Source organism: Meriones unguiculatus, chromosome 17 (assembly GCF_030254825.1).
Source record: "Meriones unguiculatus strain TT.TT164.6M chromosome 17, Bangor_MerUng_6.1, whole genome shotgun sequence".
In the NCBI taxonomy this organism is placed as follows: Eukaryota; Metazoa; Chordata; class Mammalia; order Rodentia; family Muridae; genus Meriones; species Meriones unguiculatus.
This window is the reverse complement of record NC_083364.1, coordinates 35,138,336-35,162,136: the sequence shown is the minus strand read 5'-3', so window position 1 is coordinate 35,162,136 and position 23,801 is coordinate 35,138,336. Positions and strand designations below refer to the sequence as shown.

Below are 23,801 nucleotides of genomic sequence, written 5' to 3'. Positions count from 1 at the left end.
TAACATGAGGAACGCCCAGAGAAGGGAAGTCTAGGGAAATGGAAAACAGTGGCTGCCCAGGGTTTGAGGGGTGTGTGTGTGTGTGTGTGTGTGTGATAACTGAAAAGAACTAAAAGGAAAAATATTAAGACAAGGAAATGTCCTAAAAGTGACCTGTGGAGGCTGCCTAACTCTCTAAGCTGGGGGACGGTGCCCTAGTGACATTTGCAGTCTCATGTCCCAGTACTTCCCTTCATGTAGCCTAAATGCCACCTGATGTCTCGAAGCAGCTGGCTCTATACTTCCAAGGCTGTGCTTGGGCCATCCCTTCCGTCTGTAAGGTCACCCCTCCCAGTCTCCATCCATGACAGCATGACTTAGTCCCCACAGCCCTGAACAAATATCACCTCCTTCGTCAAGTCAAAGACAATCCTTCCTTTGATGCGCTCCCCCTGACCATCCTTGGATATGCTGAGAACGCTTTCTAGTTCTTCAGCTGCAGCTGTGCACACTGGACAGAGAGCTCCTGAGCTGTGCTCGCTAGTTTTATGTCAGCTCGACCCAACTGGAGTCATCTGAGAGGAGGAAACTAACTCCTCTCAGAAACGAAGCTGTAGGCAAGTCTACAGGGCAATTTCTTAATTAGTGACTGATGTGGGAAGGCCTAGCCCATGGTGGTGATACCACCTCTGGAGCTGGTGGTCCTGGGCTCTATCAGAAAGCAGGCTGAGCAAGCCATGAGGAGCAAGCCAGTAAGCAGCATCCCCCCATGGCTTCCCCATCGGCTTCTGCCTCCAGGTTCCTGCTCTGTTTGAGTTCCTGCCCTCACTTCCTTCTATGAAGAACTGTGATACGGAAATGTAGGCAAAATAAAAATCTTACTCCCCAGCTTGCTTTTGGCGTTCATCGCAACAATGTTAACCCTAACCAAGATACTGGATCTTGGACCAGTCTTATTCCACAGCATCTAGCAAACTGTCAAGCCCATCATTATCATTTGATAAATGAACAAATGGCAGAGCAACAGATGATGGACATAAGGATTGGTGGGTGGATGCATGCATGCATACATGCAAAACGCTATGTAGAACAAATGAAACGGAAGTGGAAAAGGTGTAGGCTATTTTAGCAACAGGTGTTAGAAAAGCGCACGCACAAATGCACACGCACACACGTGCACACACTGTAACTGCTTGGACAACGGTGAAGAAAATGACCCAGTCTTACCTTCAGCAAGCAGCCAGCAAATACAAGGAAACCTTTTGAGTGCAGATGTTTGGCCAAAGAGAACCCAAATCCGGAGTCACAGCCTGTAACCAGGACAGCTTTGCCGCTAGCCTGTTTTAGAGGGTTAAACCGATTTAGGAACCCAGGATCCTGCAGTAGAGAACCAAGCCCTACCGAGCAAGCCCTTCCCAACCCTCCCCAGCCCTTCCCAACCCTCCCCAGCCCTTCCCAACCCTCCCCAGCCCTCCGGGCAGTGACTCTATCACACGCTGGCTGACCAGGCCCCATCCTTCCATTTGGTTCTCACTGTCTCGATAACGACAAGCACCAAGGTCTACGGAGACTCAGCATCAGGAGACCAAGCTCTAACCGAGAGTCCGCCACCACCAACACTGCCTGGGGAACGGACTCCTGCTTTCGGATCTCAGTGTCTTCATCTACAGTCTCCACGATGCTCACTGTCCTTGTCACCTTCATCCAAGCCAGGCTTATCCAGGACACTGCAGGGTACTCTGTCCCCATGACTCCCCATCCCCAAGCAAAACCCCAGAGACCCGTGATTCAACACCCTTTACTCCAGTTCCTCATGTTCCCCAACCATAAGTTACTCTTGTTGCTACTTCATAACTGTAATGTTGCTACTGTTATAAACGATAAGGTAAATATCTGTGTTTTCTGATGATCTTACCCAACCAGGGTTGGGTGGCCACAGGGGGTCGAGACCCACAGGTTGAGAACCATTGCAATTGCGTGACCGTGATTACTGCACGTGTCAGTGAGGAAACAGATGCTTTCAAAAAGTCCAATGCAATTAATAAGAGGCCTGGAGCAGAGAGCCCAGAGCCTCACTCTGAACCCCTAAGCTCTCTGCTTCCCAGCAGGCCTCCCACAAACTCCCTGGAGCGTCTCCCTACTGATGGGAGGGCCTCAAAGAAGGGTTAAGTGAGAACGTGGTTCGGAATGTCCTGAACACCGTTCAGGCCCGTTCAGAGCGCAGCTCAAGGCCTAAGGTCCCAAAAGCGCCCTCCCCAACCCGATGGCTCCCAGGGAGCTGGCGGCCACTCACCGCATCTGCCTGACTGGCATAAGTCCGGCGGGTGACAGGGGTGAAGGAGGCCGGGTAAAACAACAGCATGTGTCTGCAAGAAAACAGCAAGCCATGAATGCAAGGTCCTAGTCTCTCTTCAGACCCCACTCCCGCGCAGAAACACCCCAGAACACCTTCAATCACCACCTAGGCTGACTTTCTCCCCATTCCAGCCTCTGGAGACTGCTGCTAGGGAGCCCCTTTCCACCAGGAGCCAGGCAGGAGGGCAGTGCAGCAGCCACCTCCCCAGCCACCATACAGGAGATGCCCTCCCGAGAAGAAAGCCAACCCAAAGGCTTCTTTTCTTAGAAGGCCACAGGAAAACTTGACCGGCGCGTGGCCTGCTACAGTAATGTTCACTTCCCACTTTCTGGGGTATGCAGATGGTCAGTGCTCTGGGATAATTAGAGTGTGCATATGCTTTCAGAAAAGAGCCTTCTGCGGGCTGATGAGATGGCTTAGTGGGTAAAGGTTATTGCTGCCAGGCCTGCCAGCCTGAGATTCATCACTGGAGCCCACGGGATGCTAGGAGATAACTGATTCCTGCAAGAAGTTGTCCTCTGACCTTCCCATGAACACACAAGTGTGCGCACACCCACACACACACACACACTCTAAATAAAAGTTAAAGCCTTCTGTAATTTCAGTGTTTTAATTCTGTAAGCTCAATGATGCTTTCCGATAATTGTTTTTAAACTTTTTTATTTGGAAATAATTACAGACATACACACTGTTAAGAAAGGATGAGTAGAGCTGGGCTTGGTGGGGCAGGCTTGTAATCACAGCTACTTGGGAAGACGAATCAGGAGGATCACAAGTTCAAGGCCATCCTGGGCAATTTGGTTAGACCCTGTCCTATCATGAAAAGTAAAAATAGGGCTGTGGACACAGTTGAGTGATATGGTCCTTTCCTATCCCATCCCATCCTAGGCAAAACCCTGGATTCAATCCCCAGTTCTAGGGAAAGAGGGATCTGGGGAGAGGGAGGAGAGGAAAGGAAAAGAAGAGGTGGGAGAGGAGGGATAGGGAGGAGAGACAAGGAAAGAAAAGCAAGTAGAGAGACGTTCGGTACCACTTACCATAGCCAGGACGCTGGCAATGATACAGCAACAATGCATAGTATTTCCATCACTTTGTGCATCCTTCTCTTTACCCTTATCACTACAACTACCATTAAAGCCAGGCATGGTGGCTCAATCTATAATCCCAACACTCAGGGGGCTGGTGCAGGAAGGACCTGCTGGGAGTTCCTGGCCCAGCCTGAGCCACAGAGTAAAATCCTGTCTCAAAACCACAAAACAGTAACAACAAAGAGAACGTTATAAAATGGATCATAGAGCGCAGAGCCTTCTGGGCCAGGCTTTGTACACTCAATGTTGATCTCTGGAAACTCATCCAGATTGTTGGATATAAGCTTCTTGTGTCTAAGTCATGCTCTCTAACTCGGGCGACTGTGTAACTGTTTACTTTCTGGAGGTCATCTGGGTTGTTTCCAGTTTGGATTTATTATGAATAAAGCTGCTATGAAGATTCCTGGGCAAGATTTTGTATAAACATATTTCTCTTGGCTAAAATCCCAGGAATACAATCAGTGGGTCATATGGTAGGTGCACGCTTCATTATTATAGAAACCGGGGAACTGTTTACAGTTCTAGAGCTGTGGAGGCACACTGCATTCCCAGCAGAGATGTATGAGGACCCACTTTCCCCACATAGTCCCCACAACTTGGTATCCTCACTATTTTTAAAGGTGTATTTATTTGTTACTGTTGTCTTCTGTGACAGGCCTTCATGCAGGCCAGGCTAGCATGGAACTTCTTACATAGACCAGACTGGCTCAACCCGGCCAACATCCTCCTGTCTCAGCAACCCCCAAGTACTGCGATTACAGTCATATCATTTCATGCCTGGCCACTGCTTTTTTATTTTAGGCATGTTGAAAACCACCTATGATTATCTTACTGTGGTTTTAATTGTTAATTCTCTAATAACCAAGGATGCTGAACATCTCTTTTATTATCTACCACCTGTGTCAGCCAGACGGCTAATAAAATACCATAATAAGGGTGACTTACAAACAATACAATGGATTATTATTATTAGTTTTGGTTTTTTGTTGTTGTTGTTGTTTGTTTGTTTAGTTTTTCAAGACAGAGTTTCTCTATGTGTAGCCCTGGCTGTCCTAGAATCACTCTGTATTAAGGCTGGCCTCAAACTCACAGAGATCTGCCTTCCTCTGCCTCCCAAGTACTGGGACTAAAGGCGTGCGTCACCACCACCCGGCTAACACAGGGGTTTTATAAAGGGTGAAAACTTAACCGTTTTGAAATCTGGGCAGCTCCAGATGTGACAGCCCACTTCCTAGGCTGACAGTTTCTACTGTGACTCTAGTTGGCAGAACAGGATGGCGTGTGTGTCTTAGACCTCTATCTCTAAGGCATCAGCCCACTGACAAGCGGCCTCCACGACCCAACACCCCGCAAGGCCAGACCTCACACCAGCTGGCATGGTGGCTTTGACCTGTCAACTTGACAGGATTTGGAAGCGAGCCAGGAGTCACAAGCTCTGTCTGTGAGGGTGCTTCCAGAAAGGATTCGCCCACGGAGGAGGAGCTACCCTCAAAGCCGGCTCAAAGAGCTCCTATGCAAAGTTGTCTGAGGAGAAAGCAGTGCTGCCCGCCTGCTCTCTCTTATCCCGAGCTGTGCACATTACCGCTTTTATCCAACCCCAGCTTCCTCTCCCTTCCAAGGCAGACAAAAAACTGGTGACGATCAAGGGGTCTTCCAGGCCTCCGGCACTGGTTTGAGACTGCCACTTTATGGTCTGAGCAGCTACTGGGGTCCCTGGCTCTCTGGTGTGTTCACGGGCATTGTTGAGACTGGCCAATCTAACACAGCCTTTCACAAGCCCTCCTTCTCTGTTCCTCTAGAGAACCACGATACAGCAGCTCTATGGGAGCAGGATGTCAGCGTGTGCACCCGGGGGCTACAAGGCATTCAGACCGTAGCACAGCACACACACATCCTGTCTGTGTTGGTCCATGCTCTGTGGACATTTCCTTCTTTCACTGCTGAACTTCGAACATCCTTCAGATGCTCTAGAAGCTTTTGTGACCACAGAGCATAAAAATCTTTCCTGCTAGTCTGTAAAATCCTCCTGTGTGTGTGTGTGTGTTTGTGTGTGTATGTATGTGTTTCCAAAATAATTTTTCAACATAATCTTTGGGAATTCCACATCAGGCACCCAATCACACTCATGTCCCATGTCCTCCACCACAAAAGAAAAAAACACACAAAAACAATAAAACAAGTCCAATTTGTGGTGTCTATGTCGTCATGGAGCATGAGTGAGTATGTGACATTGGGCTCTACCACACACAGTCAGTGGCACATTTTTACATAGCCAGAGAACTCAAGGCCCCAAACCCTCTGCACCCAACCCTGAAAGGCAGAGCCCAACAGATGGTGATTCAGCCTCTGTCCAGCACGGGACAGCTCCAGCTGGCATGAGTGTCCTGCTGGGCTCTTCCTGGCTCTCTGCCACCTCTGGTCATCCCTGACAGCCGTGCTTCATCTGCTCTGATTTCAATTTTCTAGGCTTCCCACACCTGTGTGAGATCTGTGGCAGGACCCTTGCTCATGACCAATTAAAGCAGAATCCGCACGGTGAGGCAGACAGCAGCTCCATGCCAAGGGCCTGTGACAGACACCGCCACTCATCTGAACACTTGCATCCAGAAACCCCAGGCCATATAGAAGAGGCCTTCCAGGATGACCCAGGCATCTGTTCTGGCTTTTGCCCTTTCTTACCGCTCAGAGTTTTTAACCTGTGTTATTGCTCCCATCGTGAACCAGCACGGTAACTCAACTTTCCGCCAAGGGGAGACTTCCACAGGTCGGTGTAGTGGGCTGTATCTAGTTAAGACTGGGTTAGAAGATTGCAGAGCATGAACCAAGTGCAGCTTGGGAGAAGTACAGTCCTACAATGGCCTCTGGGGTGGGGGACAGTCAGTAATCTCCAGTGTTACATAGCTACCAAAAGCAGGTATTCTAACCCAGGATGGGCAGGTGAAAACACCGGCACCCATGTCTACACAGCTGAAACCAAGACATGGGCTGTTAGGTTTCCTACCTCCCTAGGCCCGTCACTACTGCAGGGTATGAGTGGTAGTGTCCTGATGGGAACATGTCAGTAAGCCATCTGCCAGAGGCACCCCTATCTTCTGGTGCACCCAGATACTCCTCAACCCAAGGGACACTGGGGCCATTAAGTCCTTAAGTGGAGCAGATCTCCAGGTGCCATGGGGGAAGGAGTGTGTGTGTGTGTGTCTGTGGCATAGCCAGCCACTCCTCAGGAAGTTTTCACCTGAATGTGTCCTGTGAGACCCCTGCTGAGGCCTGTGGCCCGTGGTGGCTGTGCTGCCTGAGGAGGAACACAGGCTGAGGATTACCGATCAGGGGGCCACCACACAGATGGAATAAAGGGTGGCAAGGGGATGGGTGTCCATCCAAGGGGTGGTGTCCAGAGGGAGATGTGACTGCGCACGCAGAGGTGGACCCGGGAACAGAGGGTGGCCTCTACAGGACAAAGCGTTGCCACTCACTACAAAGAAGGACTACATATAGAGCTGTCCAAAGCCACACGGCTGTCTGTGTGTCCCATCAATGGACACATTCAAAATGCATCAAGGCCGGAAGGTTACTACTGTCAAGGATGCTTGGAGATCAGCAGGAAACACCCTCCGGGAGGACTGGAGCATGAAGCCCTTGGCAAACCGATCAAGCCAAAGACTTCCCTGCAGACCCTGTGTCTGGTTCTTAGCAAAAGTCATCCCTGGGGCCAGCCTCCTTTGGCAGTTGCTGTCCCTCTGGGCCTCTACTGATATCTTATCCTGGGGGTCATGTAAGTCATTCTGACTCAGCTCTGCCCCCGCCCCTCATGCTCCTTGAAATAACCAGGTAACTCTTCACTTAGCCACACAGGCAAGAATGTCCTTGTAATGAACGAGTTTCTCTCCCTCAAATGAGTCAGAAGCGCAACTAATGACCCACTTCCCTTTAAGGACAAATCTTTGGTGCAGTGCCTGCAGGGGCCAGAGGAGGGCATCAGATCCCCTCCAACTGGAGTCAGACCTTTATGCGCTGCTCACAAGGATGTTCCTCTGGGAGCATGCGAATCTTCCAGAAGAGCAGCCAGTCCTCTTAATCACTGAGCTATCTCTCCAGGATTTTCTATTTTTACGAATCACTTGCTTAAAAAAAAAAAAAAACAGAGGTGGACAAATGACTGGGCAGTTTCACTATATCCTTCAGCAAGGCACCAGTACAGCATGGACACTGCTGGCCAGTGATTTCTATAGATTCCAGAGGGAAAGTGGGCAGGAGGGAGGAGCCACAGGACTGAAGGTGCCAGATCCCTAAAGCCTGAAGAATGGGGTGTCCTGGCCCACTGGGAATAGGACATCTAAAGCTAAGAAGGTCTAGAAGCCTATGGCACAAGCCACTTCCCCTGGCCGTAGGCATGGTCTGCAGATGAGCACAGCTCTTCCTAAATTCACAGTGCTCACACCAAAGATGAAGGTGAATTCTCCCTGGGCAAGGGTGGCATTTATGTGCAACAAAGCAGAAACCATGCAGAATCCTGACAGCAAACTGGACAAAAGCAGTCCTCGAAGACGCGTAATTTGTGCCCATGCAAACAGTGGTTCCTGCCAGATTTCCAGGCCACCTTCCTGCTTAAGCCATTGGACACAGAATTCCTGATGTTGTAACATTCAAGGATTTGTACAAATAACGATGGACTAAAAAGAAAAAGGCACTTTTTGCCTCGTCTGCCATCGTGCCACCTATGAAAACGCTTGTGGCCTAAATAAGTAAATAGTAAATAGATAGATAGATAGATAGATAGATAGATAGATAGATAGATAAGGTTCTGAAGTTCGCACTTGACCGCAGAAGATGGGATCATGGATGCTGCCAATTTTGAGCAGCTCCTCCAGGAGAGAATCAGGGTGAATGGGAAAGCTGGGAATCTTGGCAGAGCGAACACTGTCACTTCTGAAGTGTCTTTCTCCAAAAGATATTTGAAATATCTCACAGAAAAAATATATATATTTGAAGAACAAGCTCAGAGACTGGTTGCCTGCTGTCCCCAACAGCAGAGTTATGAGTTGCGTTACTTCCAGACTAACCAGGATGAGGAGGAGGAGGAGGAGGACAGTGATTAGCATAGGTTGGTCTGGAATGTTTTGTACTAATCCACAAATAAAATTTAGGAACAAAACAAACAAAGCCTCCAAAAACCAAAAAAGAAAAGAAAAGGAAAGAAAGAAAGAAAGAAAGAAAGAAAGAAAGAAAGAAAGAGGCAGAAAGTCACTCCTTTCCAAAAGTCTTCAATAGCCAGGATCCACATCTCCTTCCTGCAGACACAGCTCTGCCTGGAGGCGCATTTTAAATCCCTCACTGTAGTAACAGTGGAGACCTGAGGTCCTATTTCCAGCTAAGCCTCTTGCTCTGGGTCCCATACAAATGGGTTTTAGCAAATGCTGAGGAAATTCACAGTGTATGTTCTAACGCACTAGCATAGGAAACAGCAATTGTCTGGCTGTTGACATTCTGTTTCACGTCCCTCAAATATAACCAGGAGAAGTGTATCTATCTTACCTGCCCTTGGAATCCCCCCTGGAACAGACCTACTAAGTGTGGCTACATACACCTAGCCCCAGCACTCACAGGCTCAAGTGGGGGCCTCTTTAACCAGGGAGTTGGAAACCAGCCCGGGCAACATGGTAAGACGGTGTCTCCGAAATACTGAAGATCTGCTTGTGTAGTCTGTACTGATTTAATAATTCTCCTAAAAGCACACAAGCAGTTCAGGGATGTCTGGGGCACTTACTTAAAAGTGTAAATGTGAAAAGACCAAAGAAATGAGTCATGTGGACATTGGTGATAAGCTAAGGAGGGCGCACCTCACTTCTACAAGCCCTTCGCCAATGTGCTAATCTGTATTTGACCACAGAGACACACACACCGACACACAGATGCACACACACTCTACACCAGCAGAGATAGGCTTCAGAATAGCTGGCGAGCAGTCTTCCAGTGTCAGGACTGACCGAAGGCGACGAAGAATTGCTGCTGATGGGAAAAGGCTAAGGAGACACACTAAATGCAATGGCAGTGGCAGGGGCGAAACTGTGCGCTGTATAAAAGATCCATCACGGGCCATTTAGTGGAGGCTGGATAGGGTCTGTAGCTTGTCATCTCCATGGCAATTTCCTGGTGTTCATCACTGCAAGATTTTATATGCTGTGACTGGCTAAGAAAGTTGACTGAGGAGGATCTAGGTGTCCTTTGCGTTTGCAACTTTTATATAATTATAAAAGCATTCCAGAGCGAGGCAGTGATAGTACACACCTTTAATCCCAACACTCAGGAGGCAGAGGCAGGCAGAGCTCTGAGTTCGAGGCCAGCCTGGTCTACAGAGTGAGTTCCAAGACAGCCAGGGCTCCACAGAGAAAAACCCTGTGCCCCCCCCCAAAAAAAATCAGATAAAAATCGTTGCTCATTTTTGCAGTCATCAGGAACCATGTGTACACTAGGTAAGTGCTCTGTCCCTGACCTACAGTCCCAGCACGTGCAAAGGGGTTTAGAAGACAGTTAGGAAGCTATTCCTCTTTCCCCTGTGAGCCCTGGAAGCGCCTGACTTCTGAGCATGAGAGGCTGCCTTCGCTGGTGTCTGTCGGGCACTGAGGACATTCAGGACCCACCTTCGAAAAGTGTGGTCTTCAAGGCCAACCAACTCTTCCTTAGGTTGCTTACCTTGACCCATTTTCTCTGTCACAGACACTTAGGGTTTTTCCTGGGAGCCGTGCCAGCGGTCTGGAGAGACGGGCAGCCAGCATCGTGGCAGCGAGTTGTAGGACAATCCGCTTCCTCCTGGTGGCTCTGAAATACAAAGTGCATGCTCAGCGTCTTGCACTTGTGAGTGTGGTCAAGCTGCTGAAGTTAGCTGACCAGGCCCTGCTCAAGCTACAGCCTCATGTGACGGAAAGCCGGGAGCCAAGGCATAGCAGCAGCTCACAGGGCAACCATAAACGAGCAGCCATCCACGTGTGACAGGCAACATTGTCCTCTGCAGGTACCCAAGACCTCGAACATCTAACGTCCATAACTGGCAGCCCACTGCTACATGGGGCCATGCAGAGCTTTCACTTTCTTTACACTTGCTTTTTCTTATTTGCTTCAGTCCAGTGGTTTGCTGTTTTGTTTCACTTTGTTTGGGGTATCAGAGATGGAAGCCAGCGCCCTGCACATGCTATTGCATGTGCTCTATCACTGAGCCGGATTCCTAACACAACGAGGTAGGTGAGCTATGCTTGAACTCAGTAAAAACATGTCACAACTTCTATCTTAGAACCACCATGTCACCTTTTGAATTTGCCTGGACACTACAGGAGTCTAAGGTGTAAGATTCTGAAGCGAAAAGACATAAATTATGCTCTGGATGTTTTCCTTCTAATCATTTAGTAGTTTTGTTTGGTCCAGCTACAGATAACGAGAGTTTCCCAGAAGTCATACCGAAGGGACAGGCAACATGGTTTAAAAACCTTGGAATCTAGGGCTCCACACATTGAAACAAATGTTCTTCTACTGAGCTATCCATCCCCCAAGTCAATGAGATGACAATCATTGTGGCAGTATTGAGACATGGGATAATTAGGAACTGGGCACAGAGGCAGGAGGATCAGGCATTCAAAATTACCTTCAGCTACAGACAAAAAAAAAAAAAAAAAAAGGCCAGCCTGGGCATCATGAGATTATATAAGACGAGACAAAACTGAAACAAACCAACAGGTGGTCAGGAGCCACGTCCTCTCACCACAACACTTGGGAGGCTGAGGCAGGAGGAACACACACTTGAGACCAACCAGTCTGGACTGTATATGAAGCTCTCCCTGTCTTTAAGCAACAACAACAAAAAATTATTTAGTAATTAGGAGGAACGAGTGCCTGTCCCCAGGGAGATGCCGCTCTCCTGGGGCTGGAGGAGTTACTGTAAGAACGGGCCACTATGAAGCAACCCATCTGCTGCATTCTGCCACGTTCAAATCAGCGCCCACTTGTGCTATGAACAGCGTGGGGTCCTCACCAGAAACTGTGCTTTGGACATCCAGGGCTCCAGAACCATGAGTCAAGCTAAACCTCTTTTTCTTTAAAAGTTATCAGTGTCACGTATTCTGTTACAGCCACAGAACCATGCCGAATCACTCTCCCTTTTTAAGGAGCTCCCAAGCAACACAGCATGATTGTTGTGAAATGTAGGCCCATTTCCTTTAATGCCCACTCTTCCCTTAATTTACTTAATCTTCCTATGAGACAAAACCTTGTGAGACCAGAGGCCTTGCCCATCTGGTTGGACACTTTCAGTAGCCATCAATGTCCGGAACAACCAGAGACAGCACAAGCAAGCCTCTGTTGAATGAATGGAGATGAACCAAGGAGCGCCTTGAAGGTAGGAAGGTACCATGGAACCCATCCTGAAGTTCCCGTGGCAGGTCCCTGCAGGCGGCAGCAGAACAGAGCTGACTTGGCGCCCTGTGGAAAACCCAGGCCGGAGCCGGCCTCTACCGGGTGCCTTGTGCTGAACTGCTGGCTGAACACACACATCTCCACCTCCTCCCGCCACAACTGAAGCTCGGTCACTGCTGCTGGGTGATTTTAAATGCACCCTGTAATTAAAGACCTTTCCCATTCCTTGGCTCAGGGCCTGTGGAAGAAAATGCCTCAATCTAATCTCCAAATAGAGGGTTGCTTTCAACTTACTTTTCCTTGGCGTCAGCGAAATGCAAAGTGCTACAGTTTAAATAGCTTAAAGCGCATAAAGACAGCAGGCTTTTGAATTGCTCCTCCCTACGGTATGGTCTCTCATTCACAGCGGAAGGCAGGGCTGCATCCTGAGCTATACCCACAGCCTAGAACACACTTCTACAATGGCACACCTAAGCAAGGCCTTTCCCCACCTGCTGCTGCTATCTCAACGCCTCGGGCTGGATTTTACTCTCGGTAAAAGAACAGGAAGTTCTTGGACTTGCCTTCAGGTTTGGTAACAGCAAGGGTTACAGGAAGTAGGTGGGTGCCAGAGAAAAGGAAGAGCTCCTTAGGGCTGGGGTTTCCTTTAGCCTTGAAACCCAAGCCCTGAAGTAAAACGGCACAAGGGTCTGGCTTTGGAAGGCCCAAATCCGTAGGAATGTTGTCACACAATAAAGATGCTAGGAAAACCTGGGCCTCCTCTAGAGAGCGCCTCCGCCTCCTCTGAGATCAATGCAAAGTCTGGGCCTAATCCAGGGAAACCCAACAAGAGCCCCATTTCTCCTCCCATTTCAAAGGAGTGCAAATCAGCCTCAAGGGGTGGTGACTTGAGCCAAGCCACCGGGAGAGGGCAGCTAAGCAAGAACTGGCTCTAAAACAGATGCACGTATCCCTGTCGGGCTATGGGGGGTGGGCTAGTCACGCTGCACTGTAAAGTGAGTAGGAGGCCATGGCAGCTTGCCGTCAGTGTGTCAGCAGCCAGGGCTCTCCTAACCCGATCAGGGCAAGCCATTCTGAGAAGAGGAAGGGCATCTGCAGGGACAAGAGGCAGGCATTTGGCAAGAAAGACTCATTGTTCCGGGTAGGACATGGGCCTTCGGCACTGCAATATAGGAGAAGAGAGCCCTGTCCCACTAAGGAGGGCAAGGAGTGTCCTCTGCAGGTACCCAAGACCTCGAACATCTAACGTCCATAACTGGCAGCCCACTGCTACATGGGGCCATGCAGAGCTTTCACTTTCTTTACACTTGCTTTTTCTTATTTGCTTCAGTCCAGTGGTTTGCTGTTTTGTTTCACTTTGTTTGGGGTATCAGAGATGGAAGCCAGCGCCCTGCACATGCTATTGCGTGTGCTCTATCACTGAGCCGGATTCCTAACACAACGAGGTAGGTGAGCTATGCTTGAACTCGGTAAAAACGTGTCACAACTTCTATCTTAGAACCACCCATGTCACCTTTTGAATTTGCCTGGACACTACAGGAGTCTAAGGTGTAAGATTCTGAAGCGAAAAGACATAAATTATGCTCTGGATGTTTTCCTTCTAATCATTTAGTAGTTTTGTTTGGTCCAGCTACAGACAACGAGGGTTTCCCAGAAGTCATACCGAAGGGACAGGCAACATGGTTTAAAAACCTTGCTCAGAGAGATGCCTACCAGCCTTCTGAGAGTAAGTCATCTGGACAGGAAGCCTAAAAGGATTACAGAGGAACATCAGAGGGCACACATACATCCTCACCATATTCTGATCACAAATGCAGACATGAGTCGCAACTAATCTCAGTGGGGCCAATAACGCCAAGGGTTTATCTGTACAGCCCACTTCTGCCAACACGTCCCTAATGTGTCACTTTGACATGCCCAGGAGGCTCTGGTCACAGGTGAATTACTGTATGGCAGACACTGTTCTCCTCCAGCCCACAGTCTCCAGAGTCGTAGCTGCACAGGGAGATGGCCTGTCCCTTGGCCCTCGATTAATTAGATGATCCAAGATGACCCCTAGGAGAGAATGAAGATCAGCCTCTGCAAGCTGGACGACCTAAGAGCTGCTGAGGGGAGATAGCCGAAGGCAGATTCCGCTGAACGCCCCCATCAATTCATCTGCCTTTCATTCAGAGAATGCCTCGCTGTTGAGCTTATAATGACAGGAGGACATAGGCCTCCCTCACTCCATCGCTCATCTGTGCTTCCCCAAGAGAAATGTTACCAGATTTGTCAAAATCACTGTAATTGCAATTGCCAGACTAAGAGAACATTCCAGGCCTAGGAGAATATGGCATCCCTGCCAAGGGCAAGGCCAACCACTGATGCTTTGCCAGGGCTCCATCCCTGGTCTGTTCTTACCATGTGGTGAATTTTCATAGCTGTATTATTTACACGCTATCACTGTCATTAATTTCCATGTTATTATTGTTATTGTAATATTAGTAAATTGTCATCAACATGTATTACTTATTACATCAACTCACTAAGGTTTATTTCCGGCTCAACCTCTGCCCCAAACTCCAGCCTTTGGTATGCAACTGTCCTTTGGAAGGCTTTGTTGGGTATGTCAAGTTTAACCTGTCTAAAGTGTGCTTGTGTTCTGACTTCCTGCATATCCCACAGCCCAGCTGTTGGCAAATCTGACCCCAGCTTCATGAGCCAGCTAGGATCCTCTGCTGCACTCTCATCCATCACCGGAACATTTCCTGGCAAGCTGCGGCTTCAGGGTCCCTGCCTTTCTTGTTCCTTTGCCTGGAAACTCTTCCTAAGATAGCCACATTCATGCCTACACCCTGCCTCAGCCTGGCAATTTCTCTGTACCCTTCCTTGCTTCCATTTTTCTGCGGATCTCGGGTACTGACCCCTCTGTGACCTTCTGTACATCACTCTGATCTGGGTGGGGCTTCCTGAGGCCCCCCCCTCCATCCATGCCTGACTTTTGAGGAACTGATTCTAGACCACCCACTGTGGCATCCATAGTGTCTGTGCTCTTCCCAACTCCTACGAAACCATTTGCTATACCATCACTCTTCATTTCTGTGCCTCCCTTATCCTAAACCAAATCTGATTTATTTCACACCTAACCGGTACAAACAACAGCTCCTCCAAACTGCTCTTTCTAATTGCCTCCACCAAAAGTCTCTCAACGGGGACTGTAATGCCAGCTACTCGGGGAGTGGAGGCAGGGGGTCAAAGCCTTCCAGGACTATAAGTAAACTCCAAGGTCTGCCTAGATAACTTAGTGGGAGGTCAACTCAATATCAGGTTGAGGATTAACGCAGTGGTAAGCATTTACCTACCCTACAGGAAGCCTTAGTTTCAACCCTTCTCACAGGGAAAAACAAACAACAACAAAACAAAAAAAAAAAAACCCAACCTCTCCCTCGTTGTCCAGTCTCCCTCAGGACCTCTGTAACTGCAGTCACCCAGTAGGGGTATACTTGGCGCTATCTCTAGTCACAGCTGCTCATAAGCCCTATCTAACCATCCGTCCCACCTGCACTGTGAGCACCCCACGGACAGGACTCACGCTGGCTTCTAGGTTCCCTCTATATGTATTGTTTAGAAATCATGAACGATACATAAATGTCTCCGTTCGGATTCCTGGCCTGCTAGGGTACACATGCCCGGTGCTTGAGGGCGGATCTGATGTCGAAAGAGGCATCTGCTGCGTCACTAAGGATCCTGGCAGGAGGAAGCCTCTGCCACTCTTCCAAATGGGAACCTTGGGGCTAGACAGTGACTCCGCACCTGCTGACTATGGGCCGACTTTGGCTCACTGGCTGGAAAAACACGCGATGGGGCAGAAGGGGCAGACACAGTGGTGAGGGAAACGACGTCCGGGCCCCACCCAGATGCGTGAACCCACGCAATCCCGGCGCCCTCCCAGCATTGCAGGGGGTATGATGAAGTCGCGCAGGCGCCTCCTCCTCCACGCCGCGCCCGACGTCGCTATGGACCGCGCAGCCAATCCCAGAGCCGCGGTCCCTTCCAGCCGGCGAGAGGGCGGGGACCAAGGGGGCTCGGCCAAAGCCGCGCTCCCATTGGCTGAGGCGGCACCACCTAGACAAAGCCCCACTGTCCTCCAGCCGCGGCTCTGGGGTGGCTGCGGGCCTGGCCCTGCCAGGGCCCTCGCCACTCGGGCACCCCCAGCTGACCACCACGGCGCCGCCACCTTGCCCGGACCTTCTCCTCCTCCTCCTCCTCCTCCTCCCCCAGCACCGAGGCCCAGCCAGCCTCTCCCAACCCCAGCTCCGCTCGCGCTCAAGCGACTGGACCCGCGGTCTCACCGCTGTCCAGCATCCTTTCCGAGCGCAGCAGGCACGAAGAAGGCGCGGCCCAAACCCCCAGAACAGAGCCTAGCGGAGGCCACGGGAGGAGGGGGACGGACGGAGAGCAAGGTCCGGAGATGGGTCGGGATCGCGCCGAGCCTTCCGAAGCTGGGAGGCTGGGAGAGTAGCTACGACCCAGGTTCGGCCTTGGACTACGAAGTGACCTTGGGCCGGTTTCCTCCACTCCTGGGGCCTCAGTACCCTTCTGGGAAACTGTGCCGGCAGTGGAGGGTGCGTGCCGAAGGTTTCACCCGGGGGCCACGCGGCCGCGAGATCCACCCCGGGGCTCCCCGTTGCGATAATAAAGGACCTTGTTCCTGGAGGCGCGCACGGGGGAAGCGGGAGGCCAGCAGAGGGTGGCGGGTGCAGACCACCTGGGGCCCAGGCAGGGGCCATCCATCGGTCCATCTTTGGCCCCTGGGCTGTCTAGAGGACACGACGCCCCTTCCCCACACGGATTTCCAAGGACCAGGCTCGGTAGCCGCGCCGGACGAACCTCAAACCGAGCAGAGAGCGTCCGGGCTGCGAGGAAGACCCTCCCTCTTACCCTAAAGCGACCCGGCAGGGTGCTCCGCGGCTGGCCCGGGGCGCTCGTCCCAACTCGAGGCTGTGCAGGTGCAAGCGTCTGGCTTGGAGTTGGCGCGCCGCCCCGCTTTCTCAAGACCCTCTCCCGACCCCTAAAAAAAGAAAAAAAAGAAAAAAAAGAAACGAGGCCTCCAGCCTCCGACACCGGATGTGCCTTACACTCTTGGGTGCGTGCGTTAGTGCTGCGCCGGGCGGGGCCCGACGGCAGACAGCGCGGAGGCGGGGAGTGCTCAGGCGCAGTCTCTTTAGTCCTCCTTAGGGCTGGCCTCGCTCCAGCCAGGGGTGCACCTAGTCTCCAGGCACCCCCGGAGGGAAGCCTGCCGGCCCCCGTCCATCGCGAGCCAAGCCTGGTACAGACCCTGGCTACCGTGGGATCTTCGCTTCCTGGACCCTGGGGAAGAGGAGGGGGGGGGGGGCAGGGCGGGGAGGAAGGCAGAAGGTGCGAGAAGGTTTCGGCGCCCACCCCATCCACGAAACCAGGGGAGAAGGTGCTGCTCCAGGAAGTGAAAAGGCCCTGCGGAGGATGAGACTCCTCCTTCCAGGTCTTTTGTGTGTTTGCGCGCTTTAAAGCTCACCCGGGCCAAATGGTTAGTTGGCTGACTTTTAAATGTCGTTTAAACCAAAGGACGCTTTGCATTTTTTTTTTTTTTTTTTTTTATCCTGAGGGACTCTGACGTATTGCAGCGTCCCAGTGTTTCACCCGTTGGACATCTGAGTGTGTGGTCGGCAGAGGCAGTCAGCCATAAACGAGCTCTCCTCAAATCCCACCACCCCGAGGCGCCAGGATGAGAAACAGACTGGTGAAAGACACCAGGATCTGTTAGGGATGGAGCTATGTTTAGATAAATTACGTAAGGAGTCCGTAGAACGGGACGGGATGGATGGACGCCCAGGGAAGTACCGGGGCTACGGGAGACTGAGGCTTTAAAGAAACCTGCCAGCCCGTCCCTGAGGGCTGGGGCTGTGTTCTCATTCTCTCTCTCTCTCTCTCTCTCTCTCTCTCTCTCTCTCTCTCTCTCTCTCTCTCTCTCTCTCTCTGTCTCATGCCCCCACTTCTGACACTGAAAACCGAGAGAATCCTGAAAAAAGAACACCTTGGTTCTCTGTGGCCATTTCACAGGTCGAAGCCAGAGTTCTTGCTTCAGCGACTCAGAATGTCACTCAGTAGATGGTGCCATAAGCCACAATAATAAATCTCTACGCTGTAAACCGGGAGTGGTGGCGCAGCACTCAAGAGGCAAAGGCAGGCTAATCTCTGAGTTCGAGGCCAGCCTGCTCTACAGAGTGCGTTCCAGGACACCCAGGACTACAGAGAGAAATCCTGTCTTGGGAGAAAAAAAGAAAAAACAAAACAAAACAAGAAACTATAATCATTATAAAAACCCTAATCATTACAGTACAATGTGTCACTTTCAGGATTACATCATCTTGGAAGAAGGTTAATCTTTCCACCTAGGGAAAAAAAATGTAGATTCTAACTTAGGACTAAGAACTGTGTGTAAAGACGAATAGAAGCCGATAATTAGTTGAGCTCTTTGAAGTCACCTTAGACAACCCTCGCTGCTGGCTTCTCTCCAGCCCAACTTTGTTGGTGTAACCTGAGAGGCCCAGCCTCTGCTCTACCTGTGCCTTCTGGCTTCCGGGCCATCCCTGTCTAGCTCTCTACCAGCCCTGTGGCCACCCATCTGACACCAGGTGAGCCTGCAAGGGTCAAAGAGCCAGCACCCCTGGGATTCTCTGTGACCAATATTAACCCTCTTGAGACACAAACCTGCCGCTCGCTCACTCTTTCATTATTCCCCTCAGCGCTGAAGCGAGTCTTGTGTACTTCCTGAAATGGCAATGCCCGTGGGGTCTGCGGTAGTGAGCAGCTCAGCCAGCTCAATAGCACACCCTTGCTCACCCCCCCTTGACTGCAGCCAGCCACTCCTGTTCCTGGAGATTCCTTACGTATCTTTGAAGTGAAGCCCCGGTTGACTGGGTGAGTATCCTGTTTTGCTGTGATAGCGACGTGCAGAGCAGTCCTCTTCCCAGAGAGAGTGCTCTGCCACCCATTATCAGACTTTATGCTTTATCTGACTGCTCCTGGATTCCTACCCTACTACAGAGAACGCTCGAGATGCTGTACCCACGGGCGGGTCACCAGCACAAGGCCAGTCTGGGAGGCCTCACCCATAAGGACTCTGCTGTCTAGCAAGCAGGGCGTCCCTGTCCCTGTGCCTTTCAGAATCTCTGGGGACTTGATCAAGCCATCGCTCCTAAGAACTTCTAGAAAGGTGTGCCTTGAGCTCTTGTTCCATCCCGAGGGAACCACTGGACTCTCAAAACCGGGATCTAAATTAAACAGAAATTAGGTGCGGTTAATGCATGCTGTCTATGGAGCGTATTCCCTGTGAGATTTTCTTTCTCCCCATTATATATATTATCAATAAATATACTTATATAATATAATTAATGTATTATATATTAATGTGTATTAATTAATACATTAATAGTTATTATTGATATTAATATATTTAATGTATTGTTGGTACATGTATGTGTCTTATAATATTTATATATTATGCATGCAGTATATTATATAATATATATATATAGGCAGATTTACTAGCACACTTGGCTCTTCTCCCACTTTTAAACGTTGTGAAAAGCAAACGCCTCTGTATGCCAGTAAGCATTGCGAATAGTGGAAATGTTCTTTCGTCATCCCGTCAACCACACAATTCACTCCCCAAATTAAGCTCTTTGTGTACATGTCCTCCTCTGTTTCCACTTTGGGGGGGTTGGGGAGGGGACCCAGATGAAGCCAACCGTAGCTTCAAAGAGGCATTGCAGGCCATTCAGGCTCTTTCAACAGACTGTTCCCCACGCTGCTAATGAAGGACCGGTTGGTTGGGTTTGAGATTTCATGCCTTCGTCTCCCAAATGCTCTCTCCTCGAGGGCGTCTCCAACAGGCAGGAAATGGGGAGAAAGCCATTGCGCTAGGTGAGAGTCAGACACAACCGAGCCCGGCCCCATCTCAAGCCGTTCTCTCTGCAGTTCTGTCTGCCAATTTGGGAACTGGAAAAAAAGGCTTGGCTGTGCGTCTGAACAAATGAAGCAGAAACCTGGGGGAGCCAGTCACTCTACACAAGACACGTGCCAAGATTTCCTCTACAGCACGTTCTTCACAGCCCAGACCGAAGCCCTTCAGTACCTGTGCGTTTCACCTGAACCTCCAGAGGGCGCTGTTGCAAATAACCAGCACAGGTTTGGGAGGGAAAGAATCCTTAGGGCTAGGGGCTGTGTGGTGCGTGCACGAGCTAAGTGACTCATCAGAAGTCCTGCTGTGGGTCTTCTGAAAGAGGGACAGTAAGAGCATAGTAGAACCAGCTTTCTGAAAGGTTCGCAGAAACTGCAACACCCTTGTCCCCCTGCTGAATCAGATCCTCGTGGCCTCCTAGCTCACACTTTGTCTGATGCCAGCCCTGAGTTAATAGCTTCCATTCTCTGGACTCTGGCCCTGTGTGCCTCTGCTCCCTGCTGGTAGTGGCGGGGAGGGCAGCATCTCCTTGCTGCAGATCAAGCCCCGCCCTCAGCCACCTCCAAATCCTAACAACCCGAGGGCGTGGTACTCTCCGATGGGATCCGAAGAAGCTAGAAAATCGTGGTGCCATCCGCTATCCCAGATCCTACAGACTTTCTATTTTGATGCAGTTGGGTTTCTCTTTTAAACCGGAGGGCTGGGGGGATGGCACCAGGGGGGAAAAGCCAAAGCCATGCAAGCCTGATGACGGAGTTTAAACCCCCATCCCACATACAAAGTCAAATGTGGTTGCACATCTGTAATCCCAGCACTTCAATATCAAGATGTAGGACAGAGGCAGGAGGATTTTCCGGAAGCTCGTGGGCCAGCCGGGCTGGAATATGCTGCTCAGAAACAAACAGAACAGAGACCCTGCCTCGAGGTGGAAGGTGAGAACAGACTGCCAAAAGTTGACCTCTGATCTCCACACAAGAGTAGGCTGTGTGAATGCCTGCATACACACACACACACACACACACAGAGAGAGAGAGAGAGAGAGAGAGAGAGAGAGAGAGAGAGAGAGAGGGACAGAGACAGAGACAGAGACAGTGAGAGACTTTTAATAGAAAAACATTCATGTGTTTTTTTGTTTGTTTTATTCGAGACAGGGTTTCTCTGTGTAGCCTTGACCTTCCTGGACTCACTTTGTAGACCAGGCTGGCCTTGAACTCACAGAGACCTCCCTGTCTCTGCCTCCCTGAGTGCTGGGATTACAGGCGTGGACCACTGTTCCCGGCTAGAAAACGGACCCTTAATCTCATGAATTTTACAAGTCTCGAGGAGCTTGTTCTACAACTGATAGTGAAGGAAAACTCCCGATAAACCTGTTTCTGAATCCAGTCGTGGGGCCCAGCAGGTGGTGTGTTGGGGAAAGACCTTGACAGTTGACCCTGCCGTGACTGTCACGCGGAAACCAGCAGGTCAAAGGGAAACGGAGGGGGCCTCCCATTCATTCCCTGCTTTGGACAGGCAAGTGAAAGCACACCGTGTTTGGCTGCTGGGGGAAAAAGGTGTGGAATCAGGCGAGGTCAGGTCCAGGACCCACCCACCTCTTTCCGCCTCAGGTTTGGGTATCTGGGCTTTTAAAAGAATTTCAGTTCTGGGAGCTAAGCCCAAGGCTTTGTGCACATAAGGCAAGTGCTGGTCCACTGAGACACAGCCCCAGGCCCTTTCCTGCCTCCTGACTGGCATTCTGTAGAGGGGGCAGTGGCGGTGGATAGTCGTTAAATGTAAGCAAAGTTCTTTTGGAGTCGTTGGATTTTTTTTTCCTTGAGTTCTAATTCACTCTAGAGTCCCGGCTGGCCTAGAAACAGCCAGCATTCCTTCCCCCCCCCCACCCCAGACTCTTGAGTGCTGGGATTACAGGTGTGTGCCATCCTGCCAGGCTTTTATTGGAACTTTTGAAAAGGAGCGAGTACAAGCAGATAACAAAGACAGTCATGTTTCTGATCTGCTCCCATCTCGCCCCAAACCACAGCACACTGCAAAATCCCTTCATCTGACAGACACTGAGCTCTTCTGCCCTCAGAATTCCGCTGTGTTTGAAATTTGATAAAGCGGTGGAGGAGAGCCTGCCTTCAATGCCACTTAGCATTTTCAGTAAACAATAGCACTTGGTTTGTCACTGTGCCAGCCACGGCGCCACGGGCCTTCTATGCATCATGCCCCCAGTCTTGCCACTATTCTGAAAGCAATCCAAGATCTTTTCTGTTGTGTAGCCCAATTATATGCGTGTGTAATGTTTTTCCCAGTTTAGGTTTTCCAGAGGAAGGAGGCCGCTGGGTCTTGAACTCAGGGCCTTGAGCATGCTGAGCACACACTACTACTGACCCCTCAACTCTGTGATCCCAAGTTATGAGGCCTTGGCAGTAGAGACTCCTTTCTGTAACAAGCTCAGCATTGTCTCTGTGGTTGCCTGCTTACACGGAAGTGTCTTACAGTGGTTCTGATATAGGAGCCAGCTTCTTATACCCTCAACAAGAAGTCATTCTGGTAGTAACTGACCTAAGTGACCACATTAACTTTGAGACAAGATCTCACTGAGTAATACAAGCTGCCCTTGAACTTACAATCCGCCCCCTCCCCCTCTCCTGCTTCAGCCTTCTGATTTCGAGAACTATAGGAGTATACCACCACACCGGCCGACAGAAACTTTAAATTTACAGTATGTGAGACACGATTCTCAATGCTTAAATCTGAGTTAATTTTCTGTACTTTTAACTGTTTTTAAAAAATCTAAGTTTAATAAGTTTAAAAAAAAACAAGATTCAGATTTATATGTTTGTTTCCATTATTTTTTTTTTTTCTAAATGAGTGCACATTCCTTTCATTTCTCCCTGTTGGTTCCAGAGTTAGAAGCTGACTTTTCATCTATCAAACTGGCAAAGCTCCAAATGTCTTTCTTTTGGAGTGGCCAGGACCTCTTTCCCCAGTCCTGTTCCCCTCTTCTAAACATCCCTGGATGCTCAGGGGCATTTGCATCCCTCTGCAGACAGCTCCCAGGATCAGCCTTGTCTTACCTTAGCCAGCAGCAATGCTCCTGCGGCACAACCAGCACACAGAACTCCCTCCAGACAGCGGCCAGCCACGTGCCCCAGTACCCTCTTCCTCCCCAGCAGAGTATAATAAGTTGTCCAGAAAATCGTGTCCAGGCTTGATGCGTTTCTTTCCGATCCTTTACCCAGGAATGAAAATCCCCACACAGGTGCCACAGGAAAGCCACCTAATGATAAAATACAGTATAAAGCTTCTGGATGCCTGCGTGTTAAGTCATTGAATGGGCAAAGTTCGGCTTTGTTACTGTTTGTTTTAAGCTTAAACTGTCTGTGAATCTGACCCTCTGGCAAGCAGGTGATCAAGGGTAGATGCTGCCACGAGGGACACACACACACACACACACACACACACACACAAAGATGGCAAAGGACTTCTCTACTTGGCCATCTGGAGCCTGCCAGGCATATGAGGCCGCAAGTCGGCACAGGAACTAGCCTGAACAGAATGGGCACTAGACAGAGCACTCTGAGCACAGCCAGGAAGTACAACCCGAGGAAGCATTTTTAAATGTTGCAGGAGCTTTGGACAGGGTCACTTGCAAAGAGACTGGGACAAAACTGTATTCTTGGAGAGTCACCAGGAAGGAAGAGGATCCCTGGCATTCTGGGAACCCCACCGGGCATCTCTCAGTGTTGTCAAACTAATATTAAAGTGCTGGAACACCGTGGACAGGGAGGTCTCTTCCGAAAAGGAGGTTCAGTCACCTCACCAGTAATGAACTGAGACAGCTGAACTACTTCTTTTTTTAATTAAATTTTTATTTTTTATATTAATTATAGCTTATTCACTTTGTATCCCAGCTATAGCCCCCTCCCTCCTACCCTCCCAATCTTTCCCTCCTTCCCTCATTTCCTCCTGTGCCCCTCTCCAAGTCCATGGATAGGGGAGGAGGTGCCTC

General features: G+C 50.1%; 1 protein-coding gene across 2 annotated transcripts in view; it reads right to left on the bottom strand.

Moving 5' to 3' along the window:
• The window catches only part of Bdh1 (3-hydroxybutyrate dehydrogenase 1), a 33,191-nt gene extending 10,077 nt beyond the window's left edge, over positions 1-23,114 (bottom strand). The window contains exons 1-4 of one of the 2 annotated variants that reach the window (XM_021645122.2): positions 22,867-23,114; positions 10,114-10,239; positions 2,273-2,345; positions 1,207-1,317 (exon numbers count right to left, since the gene is read on the bottom strand). In XM_021645122.2, coding sequence (XP_021500797.2) covers positions 1,207-1,317; positions 2,273-2,345; positions 10,114-10,196 — 267 coding nt within the window. In that variant the 5' untranslated portion in view covers positions 10,197-10,239; positions 22,867-23,114. Of the gene's footprint in view, positions 1-1,206; positions 1,318-2,272; positions 2,346-10,113; positions 10,240-16,743; positions 16,874-22,866 lie in introns of those variants that run through there. The other variant, XM_021645121.2, reaches the window with a different exon arrangement.
• Between the last annotated feature and the right edge of the window lie 687 nt (positions 23,115-23,801).